At 36.3% G+C, this 26,622-nt stretch overlaps 1 protein-coding gene across 9 annotated transcripts in view; it reads right to left on the bottom strand.

Annotated features, from left to right (window-relative positions):
• The window catches only part of MCU (mitochondrial calcium uniporter), a 205,888-nt gene that overhangs the window by 38,791 nt on the left and 140,475 nt on the right, over positions 1–26,622 (bottom strand). For all 9 annotated transcript variants that reach the window (XM_042908327.1, XM_042908324.1, XM_042908328.1 and 6 more), the window contains one exon: positions 12,654–12,723. In XM_042908327.1, the coding sequence (XP_042764261.1) occupies positions 12,654–12,723 (70 nt within the window). The remainder of the gene's footprint in view (positions 1–12,653; positions 12,724–26,622) is intronic.

Genomic DNA, 26,622 nt, shown 5'->3' with positions numbered 1-26,622 from the left:
TTAAATCTAACCAAAGATGTAAAAGATCTGTATGCTGAAAACTATAGAAAGCTTATGAAGGAAACTGAAGAAGATATAAAGAAATGGAAAGACATTCCCTGCTCATGGATTGGAAGAATAAATATTGTCAAAATGTCAATACTACCCAAAGCTATCTACACATTCAATGCAATCCCAATCAAAATTGCACCAGCATTCTTCTCAAAACTAGAACAAGCCATCCTAAAATTCATATGGAACCACAAAAGGCCCCAAATAGCCAAAGTAATTTTGAAGAAGAAGACCAAAGCAGGAGGCATCACAATCCCAGACTTTAGCCTATACTACAAAGCTGTCATCATCAAGACAGCATGGTATTGGCACAAAAACAGACACATAGACCAATGGAATAGAATAGAAACCCCAGAACTAGACCCACAAACGTATGGCCAACTAATCTTTGACAAAGCAGGAAAGAACATCCAATGGAAAAAAGACAGTCTCTTTAACACATGGTGCTGGGAGAACTGGACAGCAACATGCAGAAGGTTGAAACTAGACCACTTTCTCACACCATTCACAAAAATAAACTCAACATGGATAAAGGACCTGAATGTGAGACAGGAAACCATCAAAACCTTAGAGGAGAAAGCAGGAAAAGACCTCTCTGACCTCAGCCGTAGCAATCTCTTACTCGGCACATCCCCAAAGGCAAGGGAATTAAAAGCAAAAGTGAATTACTGGGACCTTATGAAGATAAAAAGCTTCTGCACAGCAAAGGAAACAACCAACAAAACTAAAAGGCAACCAACGGAATGGGAAAAGATATTTGCAAATGACATATCGGACAAAGGGCTAGTATCCAAAATCTATAAGGAGCTCACCAAACTCCACACCCGAAAAACAAATAACCCAGTGAAGAAATGGGCAGAAAACATGAATAGACACTTCTCTAAAGAAGACATCCGGATGGCCAACAGGCACATGAAAAGATGTTCAACGTTGCTCCTTATCAGGGAAATACAAATCAAAACCACACTCAGATAGCACCTCACGCCAGTCAGAGTGGCCAAAATGAACAAATCAGGAGACTATAGATGCTGGAGAGGATGTGGAGAAACGGGAGCCCTCTTGTACTGTTGGTGGGAATGCAAATTGGTGCAGCCGCTCTGGAAAGCAGTGTGGAGGTTCCTCAGAAAATTAAAAATAGACCTACCCTATGACCCAGCAATAGCACTGCTAGGAATTTACCCAAGGGATACAGAAGTACTGATGCATAGGGGCACTTGTACCCCAATGTTTATAGCAGCACTCTCAACAATAGCCAAATTATGGAAAGAGCCTAAATGTCCATCAACTGATGAATGGATAAAGAAATTGTGGTTTATATACACAATGGAATACTATGTGGCAATGAGAAAGAATGAAATATGGCCTTTTGTAGCAACGTGGATGGAACTGGAGAGTGTGATGCTAATTGAAATAAGCCATACAGAGAAAGACAGATACCATATGGTTTCACTCTTATGTGGATCCTGAGAAACTTAACAGAAACCCATGGGGGAGGGGAAGGAAAAAAAAAAAAAAGAGGTTAGAGCGGGAGAGAGCCAAAGCATAAGAGACTGTTAAAAACTGAGAACAAACTGAGGGTTGATGGGGGGTGGGAGGGAGGGCAGGGTGGGTGATGGGTATTGAGGAGGGCACCTTTTGGGATGAGCACTGGGTGTTGTATGGAAACCAATTTGACAATAAATTTCATATATTAAAAAAAAAAAAAAAAGAAGTGGAATCTCCTACCAAGAGCCAGTACCAACTTCTCAGCTCATATTGTGAGTTATCTTAGAATCGAACCCTCCAGCCTCAGTCAAACCTTCAGACGACTGCAGTGCCAGCGAGCATGGGATTGCAACTTTATGAGATTCTGAATTGCCCAGCTAAACTGCTCCCGAGTTCCAAATCCATAAAACATGAGATAATACAGGATTATTATTGTTAAGCCACTAAATATTGCCGTAATTTGCTACGTGGTGTTAAATAACTAAATATGGCATGGTTCTTGCGTGTATTTAAACATTACATAAATGGTTGCACTATATTCAACTTTCTACAACTTGCCTTTTATGCTCAATAATGCTTTGACATTTATCCAAATTGAATCAGATTTCTGGATCATTAACTTAAAGTCCTATGTAGAATTTTATTTATGAATATACCACAATTTATTTATCCCTGGAAAAAAAAACAGATTTTCTTCTTCTTTATTGTAAATAAAAAGAAGGCTAAGAAAGTTAGCAGCCCTCCTTGTTTTTAGTTTCCAATATAAATTTGGCCAACTTTTCTTTTCCTTTTAGAGCTCTGCATTTCACATTTTACTCCTTATGCCATTTGGAATTTACTTTTGTGAGATAAGAAGTCAACTATAACAGCCGCATTTATTGAATAGTCTCCCTTTTCTCCTGATGTACAATGTTAATTCTATCACATGTCAAATTCCCGTACATGCAAGGTTTCTCTAATCTGACTCTACAATCTCTCCTGAACCTGTTTTGATTATTACGGTTTTAAAAATACATCTTAATACGTAGTTGAGGCAAACCTTCCCCCCTTTTCCGCTCCAAATTTATTTTAGGTATTTGTGTAGTTTTCTTTTTTCATATGAAGTTTTGAATAAATTCAGCAGTTCCTGTTGGGGTTTAGTTTAGATTAGCATTGCACTGGAATTTATAAATTCATGTGGGGGAAGCTGACAATTTTTACAGTGTTGTCCTCACATTCGTTAACATGTCATTACTCTGCATTTATTTTTATCTTCTTTTGTGTCATTCAATAGAGTTTACTCTTCTTAATATATGTTTTACAGATTTTTTTTTACTAGTATCATGCCTAGATAGCTTCACACAATTTATCTTTAATACTCACTTCTATGTTCATAAATACAATTCCAAAAGCCCATAGGTTTTTTCATTAAATTATACGTTAGACAAAACGTAAGATTACCATTTAACAGAGTAAACTAAATATTATTTTGGTGATAATAAGGCCCTTCCTTATACATTGTGGCAAAAATATCTTTGATATCAATAATTAACATGTATAAACAAAATGTGCTTGCTTCACAATAATCTCAGAAGAATCTATTTAACTATGAAAAATAGACTATTGAAATTTTCTTTACATTATTCATAATATATTAAATATACTAAGTCTGTCACATATTAACAGCATTTGAAGAATACTTATGTTGAAAACTTGTAAATTTTACGTAGTAAATAATTTTCCACGGCAATATAAGAAAGCCCAATTATATAATCATAACTTAAGTAGCTTGATAAATCCAGGTGTTTCTTTCTAACCAGTAGTATAAATTCATTTTAATCACATCAACTATGTATTTCATTTTGTACCTTGGGTGAATCAGTATTTGTACAAGGTAATTTCTGTAAACTATGTACAATTTTTGTGGAGTTATTATGGGGCTTAAATAGTAAAAGTTGGAAAAATACAAAGTTATAAATCATCTTTTTATACATGGTGTTATCAGTCTGATGCTAAATAGTTGTACAACCTAGGTACTTCTTGTTAATTCAGGTTCTTTTAAAATGAGTTCATGAAAATATTTCTCAGAAATGTCAAAACCATTTGTGCTAAGTAAAAGGTCATCCCCTCCCTTTCTTTCCATTCGTGCACTCACTCTACTGAAAATTAAAATTTTCTTTTGCTTTTGTAAAAATGAAATCCTGTCCTAATATAGTACTGTAACATTTTTTCCTTTTAAAACTGATGTTTTTGGTGGTGCTGCTATGGAAGTAACTTTATTAAGCCTTGATCCTTGATCCACTTTAATTTCTGGATGATAAACAGAATACAATCCTAAAGTATAGACAGTGGAGTGCAGTAGAAAAAGCATGGTTTTGGAATCTCAGATTTGATAGTCCTCAAGTTCTACCACAGGAGATACCTCAAATCCACGGGCATGTTACTGAATATAACTGTACCTCAGTTTCCTCACAGTGTAGGGATTCTAATACCTCATAGGGCTGCGGAGAAGATTCAATGAGAATATATGAAAAAAATGCCTGCTTTAACAGTTTCTCTTGATTTTCCTAAAAACTAAGGTCTTAAAACCCAAAGTCTAAAAGCATGTAATACATCCATGGAAAATTTCCAATCATTCCTTTAAATCTCAAGAAAACAAAAGTGACTTGTTCCACTGAGGACAACAAGAAGGAAACCAGTTATTGCTATATAAACCAATTCCATGTTCCTTAGTATTTTTGGATAATTGACCTCTTTGAGACACTGATAAGGGTATGGATTCCTCCTATAGCCTTATTCCCTGAAAAAATTCAAACAATTTATACATAAAAATTTTAGATATAATTTATTTTATTGCATCAGAAACTGATTTCCTTCATATTGTCTGCTACAGACTAAATTGTGTCTCCCTGCCCAAATTCATAGGTTAAAGCTCTAAATCTCAGTGAGACTATCTGGAGATGGGTCTTTAGGAGGTAATTAAAGTTAAATGAGGTCATAAAGGTGGGGTCCTAATCTGATAGGACTGTGGATTTATAAGAAGGTAAGAGCTCTCTCCAGTCCCCACCATGTGAGGACACAGAGAGAAGGTGGCTATGTGCAAGCTAACAGAGTTCTTACCAGAACCAGACCATGCTGGTACTCTGGCCTCAGACTTCCAGCATCCAGAACTGGGAAAAAAAATTTTTTTGTTGTTTAAGCCATTCAGCCTATGCTATTTTATGGCAGCCCAAGCAGACCACTACACTGACATATTTTTAAAATAAATGTTGACAAAAAACTGACTTTCCTCATTTTAACCCAAAATTAATGGCCATTTCTTATTTCTTAAAGAGATAAAACAAAATTTTACAAGTTAAATAAAATATAAACTTTAATACTATATAAAAAACCATTTCAATTACAAGGCTGCTATTGCTTGGCTTGAATAAAGAAGTCACATAAAGTCACGTAAAGAAGTCATGGCTAACCAGAATATCATCTTTGATATCTAAAAGGTTGTGCCTTTCTGTTTTTGTGAAAAGAAGTTGTGAACACTCTGAGACTCTGAGAAAGATATGGTAAATGTAATCACAGCTCCCTTTGGCAGATGATGATGGTAGGATAGGTGTGTGCAAGGAACTTAAGAATTTTCTAAGACTCTTAGAATTGAATTCATATCACTATTTTGATGCAGTATCAAAAGTGAGAAGATTATAAATCCAAAATTCAATTTTAAGGTTTCTGAATGGAAGTAATCTTCAAGAGCTCTGAGGTTTTTCAGTTCTTGTAGAGAAACTGACAAAGCTTTCCATTTGTGAGTAGACTTCAGAGAAACTCCCTACCCCCGCAGTTGGAAAATTCACAGGGTTGTCTATTTCTAATTACCAACTTCAGAGCTACAACTCGGTTAAAAGAATTCATGATTTTTCTACCAAATTCATAATAATGACCAAAAGGTCTTGAATTGGAAGATTATGCTCATTCATAAAGTCCCAAATATTTCCAAATAAATCAAGGCATAAGTAAACTCTTCCTTTAACTAAATTTTCTCTTCTCTTAAAAAGCAAAACTCCTAAAATCTCTATCAAAATAACACCGGCATTCTTCACAGAGCTAGAACAAATAATCCTAAAATTTGTATGGAGTCAGTAAAGACCCCGAATAGCCAGAGCAATCCTAAAAGAGAAATCCAAAGCTGGAGGCATCACAATTCCAGACTTCAAGCTATACTACAAAGCAGTAATCATCAAGATGGAATGGTACTGGCACAAAAACAGGCACACAGATCAATGGAACAGAGTAGAGAACTCAGAAATGGTCCCACAAACGTATGGCCAACTAATCTTTGACAAAGCAGGAAAGAATATCCAATGGGAAAAAGACAGTCTCTTCAGCAAATGGTGTTGGGAAAACTGGAGAGTGACATGCAGCAGAATGAACCTGGAACACTTTCTTACACCAACACGAAAATAAATTCAAAATGGATGAAAGACCTAAACATAAGACAGGAAGCCATCACAATCCTAGAAGAGAAAGCAGGCAAAAACCTCTTTGATCTTGCCCGCAGCCACTTCTTACTCAACACGTCTCTGGAGGCAAGGGAAACTAAAGCAAAAATGAATTACTGGGACCTCATCAAAATAGAAAGCTTCTGCACAGAGAAGGAAACAATGAGCAAAACTAAAAGGTAACCAATGGAATGGGATAAGATATTTGCAAACGACATGTTAGATAAAGGGTTAATATCCAAAACTTATCAAACTCAACACCAAAAAACAATCCAGTGAAGAAATGGGCAAAAGACTGAATAGACACTTCCAAAGAAGACATCTAGATGGCTAACAGACACAGGAAAAAATGCTCAACATCACTCATCATCAGGCAAATACAAATCAAAACCGTAAGCTCACATAGGTGAGCTATCACCTCACACCTGTCAGAATGGCTAAAATTAACAACTCAGGCAACCACAGATGTTGGCGACGATGTGGAGGAAGAGGATCTCTTTTGCACGGCTGGTGGGAATACTAACTGGTATAGCAACGCTGGAAAACAGTATGGAAGTTCTTAAAAAATTAAAAGTAGAACTACCCTACGACCCAGCAATTGTACTACTAGGTATTTATACAAGAGATACAGGTATGCTGTTTTGAAGGGGCACATGCAGCCCAATGTTTACAAGCAGCACTGTCGACAATAGCCAAAGTATGGAAAGAACCCAAATGTCCATTGTCTGATGAATGGATAAAGATGTGGTATATATACACAATGGAGTACTACTTGCCAATCAAAAAGAATGAAATTTTGCCATTTGCAACAATGTGGATGGAATTAGAGTGCATTAAGCTAACTGAAATAAGTCAGTCAAAGAAAGACAAGTATATGATTTCACTCATATGTGGAATTTAAGATACACAACAGATGAACATAAGGGAAGGGAAGCAAAAATAGTATTAAAACAGAGAGGGAGACAAACCATAACAGACTCTTAAATACAGAGAACAAACTGAGGGTTGCTGGAGGTGTGTTGGGTGGGGGAATGGGCTAAATGGGCAAGGGGCATCAGGGAGGACACTTGTTGGCATGTAAATGGCACTTGTTATATGTAAATAATGAATCACTAAATTCTATTCCTGAAATCATTATTACACTATACGTTAACTAACTTGGATTTAGATTGTAAAAAATTCAAAAAACAAATAAATAAAAATAAGTAAAAAGCAAAACTCCTGTCAAAAGTTTAACCAAGCAAAGAAAAATTTTCTATTTTGATAAAATCATCTTATGATAGTGACTACTTCTGTGGTAGCAGGCAAGGCTTCTTTTAGGACTCTGGGAAAAGCCTTCAATGCCAGTGTGTGCAAGTGAAAAAAAAAAACAAAACCAACAACACCCAGTGCATTATTACAATGGGTGGGGCTCCTTTCTTCTCTAAGGCAATATAAATATGCATGTTACTAAGCTTGGAAGATGTACCATCTGTGCAGAGAGTACCGAGATCTTCCTTAGCATCAAAAAAAAATTTTTTCTGGTAGTTATTTTGGCAAAGAAATTTAACAATCTTCCAAAGAAGGTTACAGCCATTAACATTAACAGATTTTCTAATTTCCGTAAGAGAATCACACATATTTGAGATTTTTTTTGATTGTGTCAGCATGCTTATTAACAGACAAAAAGTAGGAACTAAGGCTTTAGAGCAAATCAGTAGTTTCATCAAGTTGTATTCTGAAGGGAAATGGGATAGTTTCCAATTCATTCAAAACTTACTTCAAAGTATTGGAATAACTGACAGCAGTCCTAGATTGGATGACATCATCTGAAATTTGACAAATTTGCTTCTACTCTAAGCTAAGCCAGTTCAAAACTGTCAGCACATAAAGTTTAAAGGTCTTTCCAATTTCATGTGGCAGCTTTTCTCAGCAATGTGAAAGTCAATTTTTATAGAAGCTTACAAAAAAGGGTTTTGTGATAGAACAAGTGCAATCACATTTTGGTAGTTCCTAACTGAAACTTCTACTTAAACAAAAAGTCCAAACTGTAAGATATATTTTTTAAATGGAAACCTATAGTCTGTTTCAGCATTCCCAACTTCATCTTTAGGTTGGTGACAACTCTGCCATATTAAGACCCCAGAGCTTTGTGTTCTAGCATCTTTGGCGATTAAGTGGTTTCATCGGTTTCATTTCTTTTTTGTTGTCAAGTTTTTAAACAGTTGGAATGAAACACAGTGGTGGGGTAGTTTGTGCCCTCAATATGATGATGACAGTAAAGACAGAATTTCCAAATGTGTATAAAAAGTGGCCATTAGTAAGATGACTCAAACAAATCCTTTTTTTCCCCAAAACTATTTGAAAAGCAACAGGAAAAGCTCTAGAATATATAAAGAATCCTTATAAATCACGACTAAGGTGGTCAACTTTTTTAAATGGACAAAAATTTGGATGCTTTACCAAAGAAAATACTTGAATGGTTAATAAGCACATTAAAAGATGCTCAACAGGGCGTCTGGGTGGCTCAGTCAGTTGAGCATCTGACTTTTGATTTCAGCTCAGGTCATGATCCCAGGGGATCATGGGACTGAGCGCAGTGCCTGCTTAAGATTCTGTCTCTCGCTCTGCCCCCTCTCATCCGCTCGCGCAAACTCTCTCTAAAATAAAAAAATAAAATAAAAAGATGCTCAACATCATTAGTCATCAGTGAAATGCAATGAAATAATACTACATATCCACTAAAATATCTATAATCAAGAAGATTGATTCAAATAAGCGTTGGGGAGGATATAGGGAAACTGGAACACTTACATGTTGCTGGTGGGAATGCAAAGTGGTACAGCCACTTTGGAAAACAGTTTTGCAATTTCTTAAAAAGCTAAGCATATACCATATAACCCTACTTTCCACTAAGTACCCAAAGGAAACGGAAACATATGTTCACCCAGACTTACAGGCAAATGTTGATACCAGCAGTATGAACAGGCCAGAATGGAAAACAACCCAAATATCTTTCATTTGGTGAATAAACAAAATGTGATATTTCCATACCAAAATACTTCTCAGCAATAAAAATAAAGGAAAGAGCTGCAACACCCTATAACAGGGATAAACCTCAAAAGCATTATGATAACATAAAACAAGCTACATGCAAAAGACTACATACTGTAGGAGTCCATTCATATGACATTTTTGGACAAGATTTAATTATTAGAGGCAGAAAGTGGATTAGTGATTGCCTGGGGCACAAGGTGGGAGAAGGGAATGACTGCAAAACAGGAACCAGGGAACTTTTAGGGGTGAAGGAAGTAGTCTAACACTGGATTGTTATGATGCTATGAAATGACAGGTGAATTTTAGGATATGTAAAACATATCTCAATGAAGCTTAAAAAAAAAAAAAAAAAAAAGGAACAGGACAGGGGTTCCTAAGTGGCTGTCAGTTAAGCATCCAACTCTTGGTTTTGGCTCAGGTCATGATCTCACCCTTTGTGGGATTCAGCCCCGCACTGGGCTTGCACTGACAGTGTGGAGCCTGCTTGGGATATCTCCCTCCCTCTCTCTCTCTCTCTCTCTCTCTCTCTCTCTCTCACTGTCCCTCCCCTGCTTGCTCTCTCTCTCTCAAGATAAACATTTTTTAAAAATTAAAAAAAATTTTTTTTAATTTACAAACATAACAGGACAAAAACCAAAGAAGAAAGTTGGGGCAATATTTAGTTCTCCAAACCATCCACAGACCTTAGATTAAGAATTTATATGTTATCAGCAGCACCTGCGTGGCTCAGTTGATTAAGTGTCCGACTTCGGCTCAGGTCATGATCTCACGGCTCGTGAGTTCGAGCCCCCTGTCAGGCTCTGCTGACAGCTCAGAGCCTGGAGCCTGCTTCAGATTCTGTGTCTCCCTCTCTCTCTACCCCTCCCCTGCTCATTCTCTCTCTCTCTCTCTCTCTTTCTCTCTCTCAAAAATAAACATTCAAAAATATTTTTAAAAAATAAAAAAAGAATTTATATGTTATCTATACTTGGGTTGATTAAACAGATGGTTATTTATTATTAAACAGGAATTTTCAATAGCCCTTTATTACAAAAATTATTTGCTCTCTATTGTATGAAAATCTTACATCTTTTGTTAACTACAAAATAAACACAACTCTTACCACAATTCTCAAAACAGGGTTAACTGAGTAGCATCACATTCTGGATAGAGAAAGGAAGGCAGCTAGAAGGCGCTATTTTCCTTGTTCTTATGCTAGCTCACCCTTGACACTTTCCCAAAAGCTTAGGGGACAATACGTCCTGGGTTACACTATGAAAATCTGTCAGGAAAACTCTGGTTGCCCCCTTTTCATTCTCAAAAGTATCCTGGGTTGGATGATAAATTATACATTCAACCTGTCTATAGCAGAATTACTCTCATCCTTAACTTTCATTAATGTGAAGAGGAACGCCCTAAAGGCTTTGGAAATCTTAAGCAGGTATAAACAAGGCTTTGGAGATCTTAAGTAGGTACAAACAATACAGTCATAAAAATTTTGCGTAGTTTTATAGTTGAGGATGTGGGCACAATGAAATTAAAATGAGAAGCCCCAAACCACGGTTCTTAGATTAGAGGTCTTTAACACTACCACAAGCACTCTTTATAGAGTAAGTTGTTCTGGTGGATAAGTACTATTTCTGCAGGGTAAGTTGTTTTTCTCTCAGAGGTGATAACTATTACTATCTCCATTTCACAGATGAGAAAAGAGGCTTTGAGAAGCTAATGCCCTTGCCTAAAGTTATAAGGTGGTTAAATAGTGAAACTGGGATGTAAGCCTAGATCTGCTTGACTCCAAAGCTTGTCTCTTACTTAACCTCTAAACATAATGCCTCTCATGGAAGGGAACATGTGCGCAGATATGGGTACGTACCTGTGCACCTATATACAATGTATCTGAGGTTGAGGGCCATGAGATGAGGAATCCATGAGTTGGTTTGAGGGAGTCTTTATCATTAAGAAATTATGTGTAAAATTTCCTATGTGTATGTATGTATGTATGTATGTATGTATGTATACAGATATATAGAGAGAGCTTTCACCAGATCTTTAAAAGTATTTGTGACATAAGAAAAACTAAGAACCTTTAGATTGCTTTGGTAAGAAGGTTAAACATTTAAAATAATTTGTATCTGTTAGCTGAGCCATTATAGTCATAAATAGAAGATCGGTCAAACAACATAATTAACATGCAATTATTGAGAGGTAGTATATATTAGGCATATATACTAGGTATATAAATATAATATTTTGTACTTTTTAAAAATGATTTGATAAAGAATATGATCCGGCAGTCTCAACTAAGAGCAGTAAATGATCACAGAGACGGCTGGCTAAACTCTATTGAAGTAGCTATGTATTAAGCAGAGTTTTCTCATACACTATACAGACCTAAGGTAAAATTAGCTTAGAAGTAAAAATAAGAAAGATGTATAATTTGCGGATAGTATGGGCAATGAGTTGCATTAAACCAATTATGTGCTTCTATTTTTTGATTACTAATATGAATTGGTTTTCTTAAGAAGGACAATAGTATTGGTAGGAATTTGGGGACCCACACTTCTTTTAAAGTATGTATCCCTTCAGCTTTTGCAAAAATATTGCCTTCAACCCCTTATGCAACATACAGTCAACCTACTAGCATTTATGTCCTGGAATAATATTCATCTAGATATCCCAGTACAACTGTAGCACAGTTACATTACTGAAATACTTCCATACAGGATAATAGCAGCTGCATTAAATTTAAACAGCTTTGAGGGGGAGGGTTCTGGTAACACTCTAAATATCGATTCTGATCAATAACGGGGATCCTAGGACTCTAAAAATTCTGCTGAGATTTCGTTGCTTTAGGTGTCTTTAAGTTTGCTAGATGCTCTTTTGATGGTTGCCTTGCCTATAAATTTAATGTTTATAAGGTTGAAATTAGAATTCTATCAAACTAAACTTTATACAGAGGAAATATATTAACACTCAACCCTACTAAGCAAATAATATAAACTGTGAGTGTCCAATACTGAGTGAGAGAAATGACAAGAAGAGCTGTAAACATATCCCTCCACTACTGTAACAACAGCCTCCGTCCTGTTGTCAGTTTGCAGCATTATGGACTTTTACAAAGGACTGCATGTGGTCCCCAAGCATTGGCTCATTCTTCCCCACATCAAAGAAGGATAGTACCATCAGGGAAGAAAAAAACAATCAGGCAGGAGGTTGCAGATTTTGAATTGCTTCTTTCTAGGCCCTGATGACATGAAGGGGCTGGAGAGTTTGATCACGATACACAGAATAAAGACCCAGTGGTTAGGAAATACCGAAGATGGTGCTTCTGTGATCTTAACATTACCTTTGTCCCCAATTTTAAAACATAAATGAAGAGATGAGATAATAACATTCCTTGATCTATGAAAACTGGATGGGCCTATTAGCTTTTCTTTCTGATTTCTCCTCTAAATTCACTATATCTTCATTCAAATTTTATTTAGCGTTGCCTCCCCCTGCTTCTCTCTCTGACTCCAAGTGCATCTGGAGTGAAAGAGTATGATATATAAATTTGTATGTTAGTTAGAGAATGAGAAACACTGAGTTAAGAAAAAGAAAATAGACATAAAAAATGGATTTGCCAAAACTCACCATCAGAGGGCACAACAGTACTGCAATAAACAACTCCCAAATTCTGCCAGGAAGAGAGCCTCTGGTGCACCTAGAAAACACGAAAAGACACATCCACTGTCAGGACACAGAAACAAATGTGAAATTATGTGCATACAGAAATAACTTTCTGGTTATTTACGCAATGCGTATTCTTTGTAGAAAAGTTTAAAAATATAAAGAAGTCTCTCAAACTCATACCATCCTAAGACAACAGTGATGAACATTGTGGCTTGTTTTCAAGATTTTATACGAACATATTTACATACACACACATCACACAAACTGTTTTTTCATCTGCTTTTTAAACACTTAATATTTGCTTAAGGGCTATCCAGTCAAAAGTGAAGCTTTTGTGCTTCCTTTTTTTGCTAGCGTTTACACATGCACTGCCTTCATAACTAGGTGTAAGCCAGTTATTTAAGTAGTTGTATCATGAATTTGCTGTTATTGGGTAGAAATCTCATCTTTCTGTTCACTTTCCCTTTTTTTTTTCTTTCATTTTTAATTTGGTCAGGGAGCCTCACTCCTTGAGTCCCTAATAATTTCCTTTTTTTAATTTAAGAAGGAAATCACTCATAATCTTACTACCTTCTCAAAGAGTAGTGTCATTTAAGATTTAGATCTGGAATTTAGTTTCGCGCAATTAAACTAAGTTTCAAAAAGAATATTAAATATGTTTCTGACTTGTCAAATGATTATATTTATCCCTTTGTATACTTTCCCATTCACAGAAAGTATTTAAAAATTTTTTTTCATGCTTATTTATTTATTTTCAGGGAGGTAGAGTGTGAGTGCACGTGCCATGCAAGTGGGGGAGGGGCAGAGAGAGAGAGAGAGAGAGAGAGAGAGAGAGAGAGAATCCTAAGCAAGCTCCACACTGTCAGCACAGAGCCCCATGTGGGGCTCCATCTCACGAACTAAACCGTGAGATCATGACCTGAGCCAAAATCAAGAGTCAAATGCTTACCCAACTGAGCTACCCAGGTACCCCTCCCAGCCACAGAAAGTATTAAAGGAAGGCATTAAGTGACTAAAACACAATATCTGCCTCTGAGCCAGATATCATATTCCATTCCATGAGCCCTAAAAGAAAAATCATTTAGGACTCTATGACAAGACATACCTTAACACAACCATGATGCATAACAGACTTTACATCCTTCATGTGAACTTCAGTTCCCACCTCCTTCCCACTTAGGAAAACATGCAGAAATATGAGACTGACATTTACTAAAAATGTAAATACAGTAGTCTCCTCTTATTCACAGGGGCTATGTCTTAATTTTATAGATCAATGGATTCTATGCTCACTACCAATACTTTAACTATAGTTTCCCCTTTCATGTCTTGGTTGGCTGAATTTCATCCTGTAGAAGTAGGGTTCATGAGAATAAAGTTCTCTGAAACTTGGCATGTTAAAAAATGTCTTTGCCTTCATATTAAAGAATTATTTGGATTGGCATAAAATCCCTAAATAAATGTTTCTTTGAGGAAAGTATTAGTTAAAGGGTTAGTGTTGAACTCCGCTTTGGAAAAAACTGAGGCCAACCACTTCTCTGAGAGAGCTGAGCTCTCTTGGCTTTGTTGGGGATCTGGAACCATAGATCTCATCTCTCAGGGTCTTCTCACATACCCATTTTATCTTCATTAGGTCTGGTAAACCTTTTTTCATATATTGTGCTTTAGGATTGCAGAGATCTCTCTGGTTGCAAAGATGGAGCTTGCTTTCTTATTCACTTTCTTATTTTAAGGTTATTTCAAGAGAAGGGAAAAACTGCTGCCTTTACCAGGCTATTATTTACTTAAATAGCAACTTTCTAACATGGGCATTTCAGAACATACAAAGAAGTAAAGAGCACAGTGTGATGAATTTCTTCCATGTATCATCACCCACTTCTATATTTACCAACATTTTGTCAAATTTGGTTCATCTATATCCATCTAGTTTTTTCCCCCAGAGTATCTTAAAGGAAATTCCAACTGGCATATTGCATTACCTGAAAATATTTATGTATAATCTGACGGGCCGTTTTAAAACGGGAAGTCCTCTGTTCCCCTATGATTTTGCAAGTTCTCCTCGACAATAAAAAAATGTTTTTGTGGGGCAAAGAACTGCATAAACACATGGTTGCTTATGAATATTATTTGTAGGCTGCTAAAGAATATAGGTTGGCAGGCCAACCACCTGTTTTTGTAAATAAAGTTGTACTGGAACAAAACCAAGCCCATTTATTTACTTCCAGTCTATAGCTCAGTCATCTACTCTCACACTGCAGTGGCAGAATTGAGGAGTTGTAGCAGAGTTAAGTAGTTGGAACAGCGACTTTATGGCCCAGAAAGTCTAAAATATTTATCATGTGGCCCTTCAAGAAAATGTTTGCTGACTCTTGCTGTAGAACCCTGCCTCTGTAGTTCTGAGATAAATCACTTTCCCAAAGTCCTTCCCAGTCACTTCTATAATGATATTGGTAATTATGAAATATTACTTATGAAGTGTTCACAAACACACATATTAAGTCCTTTCCTTTCTTAAACCTTCTAATACCTTATAGTCTAATAAGGCCAATAGAAACAAAAATGATTTTGCTCTTGCCCTTTTTCTTTCAAATGTGTCAACCATAACAACATTCCAACCAAACCGAAGCAAAGACAAAAACCAAGGAGAGGAATGTAAGTGCTAGAGACCAAAGAGGTATTGCTATTCTAAACTGTATTCCATGACTCCCCTAGACTGAATATATTTTGCTGTTTTAATTGCATATTCTTAATAAATCACAAGAAGATAGAAAGCTTTTAATAAATTCTTGACTGATGCTTAAAGTTAAAAAAAAAAACCCTCAAGAAGTTTAAAAAAGAAACACATTCAGGCAAGTGGTATGTATTTATTCATGCATTTAAATTTCAAAGGCAGAGACGGAGATTAAGGTTAAGAAAGCAAATACCCAAATGTGCAGAAATCATGAGAGAAAGAGTAAATCTCTAGGCAATATCAATGCCAAGGGAACAAAGCGATTTGGTGCCAATACAGCTCCTTGAAAAGAAAAGACAGATTTATACTTTTGGTGCAAAACAGTCCACATCTTTTTTTCTTTTTTTTTTTCTTTTCTTTTCTTTTCTTTCTTTTTTTTGAGTAATCTCTACACCCAAAGTGGGGCTCAAACTCACAACCCTGAAATCAAGAGTTGCATGCTCTACTGACTCAGCCAGGCGCATCCTGATAGTCCACATCTTTGATGAGTAATTTGAGAACTTCTAGGAAAAACAGGGGCTTGTAGTTAAAGTACAACATCTGCTCTGGTAATACAACCACTTCTTAAATCTTAACCCTTAGAAAAGAAAAATGCTAGCATTATCAAGTTAGAGTCAGACTCCAAAACACCGTAACTTAATTTTCCCAAGTCATAAGATTCAAGCTAATAAAATATCAAACTTTAGTATTCTAAAAAGACATCTCATGCCTTCAGAGCAAACTATTAAATTCAAGTCAAAACTTAAAGTTCTTTACTACTATCATAAATTATGCAACTTCCCCTACACTCACTTTTCATTGTTCAGAAGAGCAAACTCAGCAACACATTTCTGTCAGCAACTTGGGAAGAATGTCAAGTCTAAATAACCTGTCAATATCCCCAAAATATTCATAGCCAGTTAGACACTAGACCATAAGGGGAAAAAACAGAAGAAAGGGGGGGAAAAAAAGAAAAAGAAAGAAAGAAAAGAAAGGAAAATAAAGAGAAAGGTAGTTCCTTTATTAAGTGAAGGCAATCCCCTTTATTTAAAAAATCAGAAACAAACACTGTAAAATTATTTCAGTTGGTCTAAAGCCAAGGTCTAAATCTGGGTCTTTTCTTAAAAAGAAAACCAGAGGCCCTGAATGGTGTCACTTAGGCCAACTCCCCAAACCAGAGCTTTATATATAGTCTAACTGCAGTTTCAACCTCCCCCAGAAATGTAGTCTTAACTGGTCATGAGGAATTTTCTAATGGGTGCCACTGAGTCTGCCACCACCAGAACCCTCTCCATTCCCCAAAGGAAGAAGAGATAATCTGTTATGATAAAACACCCTACTCTTCCCTCTAGGGAACAATCCTTTCCTTTTGCTAATTAACTTTCTTGCCGCCCCCACCAGCCTCCTACCTATACACCTACCTCCTATTTGGTACAACTCCTCAGGGCTCCCCTGTACTTGCTAGATGGGATGCTGCCCAATTCATGAATTGCTTAATAAAGCCAATTAGATCTTCAAATCTACTTAGTTGAATTTTGTTTTTTAACACACAAAAAAACCTATAATAGCTTCTACAATTTGGCATCAGTTTTTTTCCCAAGTCCTTGATATAATATAATTGCTGAAGCATCACATCTGTGATAATTTTTCACTACTTCGACTCTAACCATTCACTGAAATAAGCACTGTGACTCCAAATCCGCGAGATCTAATGTATGGGAAAACACCAAAAACCCTGGGCCCAGTTCCAACTTACTATCCTGAATTTCCACCCCTAAGTCTCAGTATCCTCATTTGTTGAATTAACAACAGCAATGACAACACACTTGACTACTTCACAAGGCTGATTTCATTTATGGGTAAGTGACAATATAAATGTGATAACATTTGAATGACTGATGTTCTACCAAAATGTAAGATATTTAGAAACTCAATCTTCAATCTTACTCTTACTGAAGACTTACTCTTACTGAAAAGCATTTAATAAGTATAATGTATTTTGAAAGCCACAACTACCTCTAAACAAAGAGATATTATACAATATAAACACTTTATGATATTTAAAGTAGAAATCTGAAGTTTTAAAAAGAGAATCTCTTTAGGTAGTAGGTAGTACCATAAAAAAATTTAAAAGGTTATACTAAATATAAGGCATATTTTATTCTTCTTTCAATAACTCACCAAGGAAGCAAAGCTTCCGATGCAGTTTAAATGAAGGTGGTACTAATGTTTTGTGAGTTAAATTATATTACAGTTGAATATTAGAAAATTATTTTCTCTTTGAAAACATTATTAAACAGTGACTACATTTTATTATACTATAGGCAACATTTCCCTACTAGAATATATTGTTACTTTATAAAGTAAGTCATGAAGCAATTTATATACCTTTGATTTCCAAGAGAATTTCATATCTATAAAACAAGGCAATATGGAGGACTTCATTATACCTTTTTTTGAAGGACTTTTTGTTGCATCTGGTCAACATCAGATTTTGAGTTAGGAAATTAAATCTAGCTCCTAAATTACCAATAAAGTTATTTAAAATTAATACTTGTTCCACACTAATAGTGCTTTGAGGATCAAATAAGATAGCATACCTAAAAGCATACAAGGCAAGACCTCAGTCATAAAATTCTGCAACACTGCTGATCTAGCAACGGACTAAAATAACCAGAACACTCAAATCTTAACTGTAACTAGTTGTATGTCATATCACTCTATGTAATATGAACTGATGAAAGATCATTTTATCCTAATAAATAAATATTTATCCATTTAACTGTATCAAGAAATGCTCATTAGGGCCAATTCTTACATGAGGTCTTGAAATTAATAACTAGGTTTGTAAGACATGTAAAAGATTAGTGATATTTCTAGTATATCACAACTTAACAAAGTTATGAGAATTTGGTATAAACTTCATTGATAAATAATGTTTCTATTTTAGATTTTGGTATCACTCCAAAATTACAACATATGATTTATACTGTGCAAGAATAAGAGTCCAATAACAACTAAAACTTTAGTGTATAGTTTAAATCCCTAGTATTCGAGGCAATTTTACACCTATATTTGGAATGTGTTTATACCCTAATGAATGCTATGTTTTCCTTAATGGATGCATGTTTATCCTCTTGGGTCTCATGACAGGATATGTTAATGATACCAGAGTAAGGAATTTCTCCTTTTCTTAAGTGACAACCTGCCTTTCTCACCGTGAACTGGAAAGTTCTTTTCTACCTTGTTCCTTCCCTTCTATTTATTAAAAACCTACATTCACACACAAAAAAGAAAACTTTGGCCTCTTTATATCATCTTACCTCTTTTTTTTTTAATGTTTATGTATTTGTGAGAGAGAGAGAGAGAGAGAGAGAGAGAGAGAGAGAGAGACAGAGAGCGAGTGGGGGAGGGGCAAAGCCAGAGGGAGACACAGAATTCAAAGCAGGCTCCAGGCTCTCACGAACTGTGAGATTATAGGACATTTAACTGACTGAGCCACCCAGGTGCCCCTTACCTGGGTTTTTAAAAAAATTATTACTTTATCCAACGTTTTATTATAAAACTTTTCAAACATGCAGCAAAATTGAAAGAATTTTGTAGTGAACACCCTTACACTTTTCACCTATATTCTATATCATCATGTTATGTACCCATTCCTTTAATTTTACAAAAATTCTTAATTCTTACAGTTTCTTTTATCTCACTTACTTTTAGAGAGAGAGAGAGAGAGAGAGAGAGAGAGAGAGAGAGAGAGAGAAAGAGTAAGTGAGCATGCGACCCAGGGAGAGGGGCAGAGGGAGAGAGAGAATCTCAAGCAGGCTCCACACTCAGCATGAAGCAGGATCCCAGGACCTTGACATCATGACCCGAACCAAAATCAAAGTCAGATACTCAACCAACTGAGCCACCCAGGCGCCCCTCTTTTATCATTTCTAAATTCATTACATTCTCCAACTCCACTTCCTTTATAACTTTCCTGTATTGCTCTCAGATTTTGTCCTTTTTTCATTTGTCATATTGTATTCTAATATCTGTTTAGACGTCTGCCTCCCCCTTCAAAGTAATGATCACCCAGAAGACTGCTTTCATTTCTTTATATATTGGTACCCACCCTGCTCCCCATACCCTAGGAGACAGAAGCTTAATAAATATTTATTTACATTGTCTTTATTTTCTTCCTTATACCTTAATATCTTTGACAAGTTTTACAACTTTGCTTTATGTCCCAGTTTCCCTCCCTTGGGAATTATTACTGACTTTTATTTTACTGCTAAACTACTCTGGGAAATAAGGAGGTAATTATGATTACTGTAAGCATTTTGGGAGATAGTCACAGTGCAAATTTTTTCACATATATATTAAATATCTATTTTACTTTCAGCTACTATAGTTGTGTAAATGTATCCCTTCCTCAAAGAACTACAACCCAAAAAAACCTGGCTAGCATTTGTACCTTTCAACAATCATTTGTACAATTCAAAGAAGCATAGAAATTTAGACATAAGGGAATGAAATCCGAACACAAACCACACTGGAGCATGAACTCTCAATAAATGTTAAAGGAATAAATACAGCTGGTTTGAAAGATGTTTTTATTGAGAGTAAAGCTGTAACTTCATTGGTTGCTCTTTTTGACTTAAAGTTCAATTTTTTATCACCTAAATTCATATTTCCCTCCAAAGTACCGTGGAAATCTTGAACTCAGTATCTGTTGATATAACAATATTCGGAAAAGGGGTCGTTGCATCTCTAAATTAATGTATTGGTCTCAAAAGGCTCAGTGGGAAAACAAAAGTATACACTGGAAAATATTTACAATTAGCGAATTTAGATAAAGGGATGCCCATTGTATTACTCTTTCAAATTTTCTGTAGATTTGAAATTTTTCAACATAAAAAGTTAGGAAAATAAGAAATTTTAGAAGTATTTTGTTTTAGGTTGATGATGAGTAAACAGGGGTTAGTTATAGTATTCTGTATTACTTTATATATATAACTGAGATATTTTGTAGTTTTTTCCCACTTTTCTAGAGTGTAGGGGCTGTGAGATTTCTGTGCTGGTTCTAGATAACTACTACTCAAAAATATAGTCCATGGATCTGCAGCATCAGAATCAGATAAACATGTCAAATGCAAATCTCAGGCCCACCTCAGCCTTATCTAATCATAATTTGCATTTTAACAAGACTACCAGGAAATTCATATGCACATGCAAGTTTGAGCAGCACCACTATAGTTCACTCAGATGAACTCTAAGGGAACTCGAGTTATACTAGAGAGAAAGATGTAGTACCCTCAGACATTTTACCTTTCTCGTTCATCAGGACCCTAACATAAGCGTCTAAAGCTTGTTGGGAGACAACATAATAGAAAAAATATGACACTGAGAGTTTGAAAAGCAAGATTCTAGTCTCATCTCTAGTTATGTGACCCTGAACCTTAGTTCTTCTCATCTGTAAAATGAATGGGTTATAGAACATACATTATAAAGCCTTTCCAACTCTACGAATTTATGAAAATAAATACCAGTAGATATTTAGGGAAATGGCTCAACTATATGTGGTATCTCAAGAAATCGGGTCTACTTTTAATGCTATAGGCGCCTTATCCATCGATCCCTTTGTATTTATTTAGGTTTGAAAATCAACTTCTATCTTTCATTTTCACACTTGGTTTCTGGAAGATACATAGTGGTGAATAACTTAGGAAGTGAAGTGGGTGGCTGCTATTAATAATTTCCCTCACTGTTTCCTTTGTTCTTAAATGCTGATAAAACACAGGTAACAGACAGGATTTAGGAAAAAGTAAAATCAGATTCTGTGTTTTGTATAAAAGCAAGAGGATATTATTGCTCTTGGGAAAAACACGGCTGAAACATTTAGAAGTAAAGGATTATGATGACTGATACTGTCAAACGGGTCAGGAAATAATAAAATTTGTGTGTCTGTGTGTGTGCATACACAAGCTGCACATGAAGAGAGAAAGGTGAAACAAAGCAAATGTGGCACAATATTAATAACTGATGAATCTAGACAAAGGGTATAACACTATACGTCACACTCTTCCTGTAATTTTTTTTGTAGGTTTGAAATTTTTCGTAGTAAAAGTTGAGAGAAAAAAATAACATAAATATATACTAACCTCAAAATGCCCTGGTTTTTTTTTTTGTTTTTTTTTTTTGTTTTTTTTTTTTAGAGAGAGGGAAAAAACATGAGCAGGGAAACGGCAAAGATAGAGAGGAAGACAGAGAATCTCAAGCAGGCTCCATGCAGAGCCCGAGGCGGGACTTGATCTCACAAACCATGAGATCATGACCTGAGCTGAAATCAAGAGTCAGATGTTTAACTGACTGAGCCACCCAGGCTCTCCAAAGTTAATAAGATTTTAAAACAAAAGTTTTTTTTTTTTTTTTCAACGTTTTTTATTTATTTTTGGGACAGAGAGAGACAGAGCATGAACGGGGGAGGGGCAGAGAGAGAGGGAGACACAGAATCGGAAACAGGCTCCAGGCTCCGAGCCATCAGCCCAGAGCCCGACGCGGGGCTCGAACTCACAGACCGCGAGATCGTGACCTGGCTGAAGTCGGACGCTTAACCGACTGCGCCACCCAGGCGCCCCTTAAAACAAAAGTTTTATTCCTTGTGTGTGTGTGTGTGTGTGTGTGTGTGTGTGTGTGTGTTTATTCTTTGATGGCTGAGATAGCTGATTTTTTATTATAGTCTCAAAACATAATTTTTAGATTTCTGGAAACACATGCTATTCATAGAAGAGGATATTGAATCAAAGAATTCAATCTTTTACACTTTCAATCATTCTCTTAACTTCATGCCCTCTAAAACATGGTATTGAAGTCCAAACTGTTATTCTGTGTCTTTTCCTAACAGGAATAAATAAAAGTTGGTATGCGGGGAAGGTGTATGGAGGCTAATCTTTTTAGGATAACTGTATTTTATTTCTAACCTAGCTTTCCTCTTGCATTTTAAAGGTTACAGAAAAATAAATAAATCTATATTTTACTTTAAAATAGAGAGAAGAGGTGCCTGGGTGGCTCAGTTGGTTAAGCAGTTTTGACTAGGATTGGTTGCTGAGAGATTGGTTCCCATGTGATCCCTAAACAGATGGAGAGATCAGCTGGAGTCAGAGAATGTGGGATGTGGACCATTCCCGGGTTGAGTATTTTCAGTTTTGAATTATATATGAAAGTCATCTCAACTATCTTATTTGATCTTACTCTTTGTATTGCATCTTTAATGACTATTATTCGTTGAATTAATTTTAAGTTATGTGTTCATTATCTGAAATTATACCCTAGAATGGCTTTGTTAAGGATATTTTAAAAAATTAAGCAAATTAAAATAAATCTGTTTCCATAAAGATAAAGGGAGGAAAGGTTTTCAAAATCTATGTTATTTGTATGAGGGCAGTGTTAAAGACAAATAACACTTAACGAATGTTTTTAAATCTCTAAGTAATTGAAGGTAGATTTGTTGTTCTTATGGTATTCTTGTTGGATAAAGTCTGGAGAGACTGAAGGAACATTATCAGTCAGTTAGTACATGCGTCTATTACTCATATTCTGGATTGAGATTTACAATTAAGCAGGACACTTATGTTAGAAATGCAGGCAGTGTGTTTATTTTGTTTTTAATTTGGTAAAGTAATTTACAGTAAATAGAAAAGGAATTCTGAAACAAACTGACTACTTCGCTCTTTCACTTTTTATGTTATGTTTTGGTCTTCTCATGGTATAAGTCTATTACAATGACATAGCACGTGGGAGGGTAGAGAGTGATTTTTATAGCAGCTGTTGTATCCCTCTCCTTGCAGGGGAATAAAAAAAAAAAAGCTGATATTTATATTTGAGTGGTAACTACATTCTTTTTCATTACTGGCTGAAGCAAAAATTAAAATCATAGAAGGTCTCCTTTTGGTTTGAAATTGTTTATTTCATTAATATAAGGGAGATGTGAGGTGACTTCTAACCACTTATTTTGCCCCTTTTATTTTATCCTTAGCGAGGAAGAAAACTAAGCAAGTCTGTAACCAAAAGACAAAATAAGGAAGCAACATGGGAGTGCAAGTTACACTTACACTTCGTTATACACTCTGTCCTGTCAAACTTTACATGGTCTGAGAGACTGACAGAGCCTTATCTATACAGAGAGATCCCCATTACCACTATCACTCCCATCCTCTTCATTTTCTATGCATGCACAGGGTCCAATTTTTCAAATTATTTTATTTATCCTTGGTTATTTTTTTTAGAGAGAGAGAAAAAGACTGGGAGCAGGGAAAAGGGGGAGAGTGAGAGTGGGAGAGGGAGAGGGAGAGAGAGAGGGAGAGAGAGGGAGAGAGAGGGACGGAGAGGGAGGGAGAGGGAGGGAGAGGGAGGGAGAGAGGGAGGGAGAGAGGGAGGGAGAGAGGGAGGGAGAGAGAGAGGGAGAGAGAGAGGGAGAGAGAGAGGGAGAGAGAGAGGGAGAGAGAGAGGGAGAGAGAGAGGGAGAGAGAGAGGGAGAGAGAGAGGGAGAGAGAGAGGGAGAGAATATCTTAAGTAGGCTCCACACTCAGCACAGAGCCTGATGTGAGGCTCAATCCCATTACCCTGGGATCCTGATGTGAGCTGAAATCAAGAGTCAGACACTCAACCGACTAAGCCACCCGGGAACCCCCATGCTTTGTTGGTTCTACAAAGAATCTGAACCAACTATCACACAAACACATATGATAAAATGGTGGTTAATTTTAAAAATTCTGAAATTAAACTTAAAAAACCAGGACCAAGAAAACAAAAATACTAGAAAACAAAGATTGGGGGAAAAGAGTATGTGGGCCACTAAAACCTTCACAACTGCTAAATTAAGCTCCATATTTGGCTCTAAACCTCTATGGTAGCCAGAATAATGCCCACCCCCAAGCTGTTCATGCCCTAATCTCTGGAATTTGTGGGCACGTACATGGCAAAGAGAAATTAAGGTTGCAGATGGAATTAAGATTGCTAATAAACTGAGTCTAAAATAGGGAGATTATCTGGATTATTTGGATGAAACAAGTTATCACAGGGGCCTTCGCAGAATTAGAGGAAGATGGGGGTATACAGAACAAGACAGATGGCAGTGTGAGAAAGACTGAGAAAGATTCTGCCCGATGTAGCTAAGGAAGGAGGCCAAGGCAAGTGGCTAACTTCTGGAGGCTGGAAAAGGCAAGAAAGCAGATTCTCTCTTAGAGCCTCCAGAAAGGACCACAGCCTTGCTGACACCTTGGTGTCAGCCCAGTGAGACCTGTATTTGACTTCTAACCTATTGAACTGTAAGATAAAAATTGATGTTGTTTTAAGCCACAAAGTTTGTGGTAATTCGTTAGAGCAACAATAGAAAACTATTACAACCTCCTGGCTTCCAAGACAAAAAGAGAACAGAATCAGTGATAATTCTCATTAATAGAAGGGAAGAAGCATAAAAATTTGTCAGGAAGGGCAAAATACTTTCTAATAAAGTTCTGAAAGAAATGTTTGACACAGCACTTTATATGGGAGGCTTTGAGTAACAAAGTGGATATTGGGTTCCCAATAATGTTATGGATATTAAACAAGAAATTTCACATGATTTTTTCTTACATTATTCTTTAAAAAAATTTTTTTTTTAATGTTTATGCATTTTTGAAAGACAGAGAGAGAGGCAGAGGGTGAGTGGGGGAGGGGCAGAGAGAGAGAGGGAGACACAAAATCAGAAGCAGGCTCCAGGCTCTGAGCTGTCAACACAGAGCCGGGGAACAGGGCTGGAACTCACCAGCCGTGAGATCATGACCTGAGCCGAAGTGAGACACTTAACCAACTGAGCCACCCAGGTGTTCTCTTACATTATTCTTTGATAAAAGATGAGAATATCTTTATCATCCTAAAATACAACAGAGTAAAGTCAATCTTTGAGGGAGGAAAATAATCCAAACTGAGAGCGGATGTTTGGGGCAGAATCAGCTTGATTTGAAAAGATTATAACTTGGAACAGCATAAATATTATGGGTAATTAAGTGTAATTTCATATAATAAAATTCACTTAGAATTAAAAACTGTTAACAGATCTATACTGGATAAATCTCAAGATTTAAAAATTATAGCAGGATAAGCAAATTACAAATACTGTAGAAGTTAAAAGAAACATGTTATTTTACTTTTCATATGTATATATACATGTATAATAATATATTCAACATACTTAAATTTTAAATATTAAACATATAGGAAGGTATCATTTTTATGGCAATTATCTCTGGAGAGAAGGGCTTTGAGATTGGGGATGGGAACAAAAGCAGCTTTAACTTTATTGTATTGTATATTGCTTATTTTCTTCACTTTTTTTTTTTTTTTAGTACCTGTGCTGCTGGAGCGACCACAACATATTATTTATTTTCTTAGTAAAAAAGATTTGGTATATGACAAAATGTGGGGCACCTGCATGGTTAAGTTGGTCGAGCATCCGACTTTGGCTTCCATCATGATCTCACAGTTCGTGAGTTTGAGTCCCACATCAGGCCCTCTGCTGTCAGTGCAGAGCCAGCTTCGGATTCTTGGTCTCCCCCACTCTACACCCCTCCCCCACTTCTTTTCTGTCTCTCAAAAATAAATAAAAACATTAAAAAAATAAAAATATGACAAAATGTGAATATTTAAGAAAATTCTTTGTAATTTTGTTTACAAAATTTCCAAATTAAAAAGAAAGAAATAGGGGTGCCTGTGTGGCTTAGTCTGTTGAGCTTCCGACTCTTGATCTCTGCTCAGGTCATGATCTCACGGCTCATGGGATGGAGCCCCATGTGGGGCTCTGCACTGACAGCATGTTAGTTTGGATTATTATTTCTTCTTTGATGTACTTCTCAAATATTGGCAGATTTTCTTATAAAAATGTTATAATTTCTAGCTTAATTCCACCGTGGTTAAAGAACATATTCTGTATAATTTCAATCTTTTGAAATGTGTTGCTTTACAGCCTCGCTCATGGTCCATTTTGGAAAATGTTCTATGTGCATTGAAAATAGCCAAGTATCTATAGTTGTGGTATTTCCAGAGGCTTTTAATGCCATTTGAGTTCTGGGGCACTTGGGTGGGTTAGTCAGTTAAGCATCCGACTTTGGCCTAGGTCATGATCTCATGGTTCTTGTGAGTCTGAGCCCCGAACTCGCAGTTGGGCTTTGTGCTGACAGCTCAGAGCCTGGAGCCTGCTTT

The sequence above is a fragment of the Panthera leo genome, chromosome D2 (genome assembly GCF_018350215.1).
Source record: "Panthera leo isolate Ple1 chromosome D2, P.leo_Ple1_pat1.1, whole genome shotgun sequence".
In the NCBI taxonomy this organism is placed as follows: domain Eukaryota; kingdom Metazoa; phylum Chordata; class Mammalia; order Carnivora; family Felidae; genus Panthera; species Panthera leo.
This window is presented reverse-complemented; position numbering and strand designations above follow the sequence as displayed.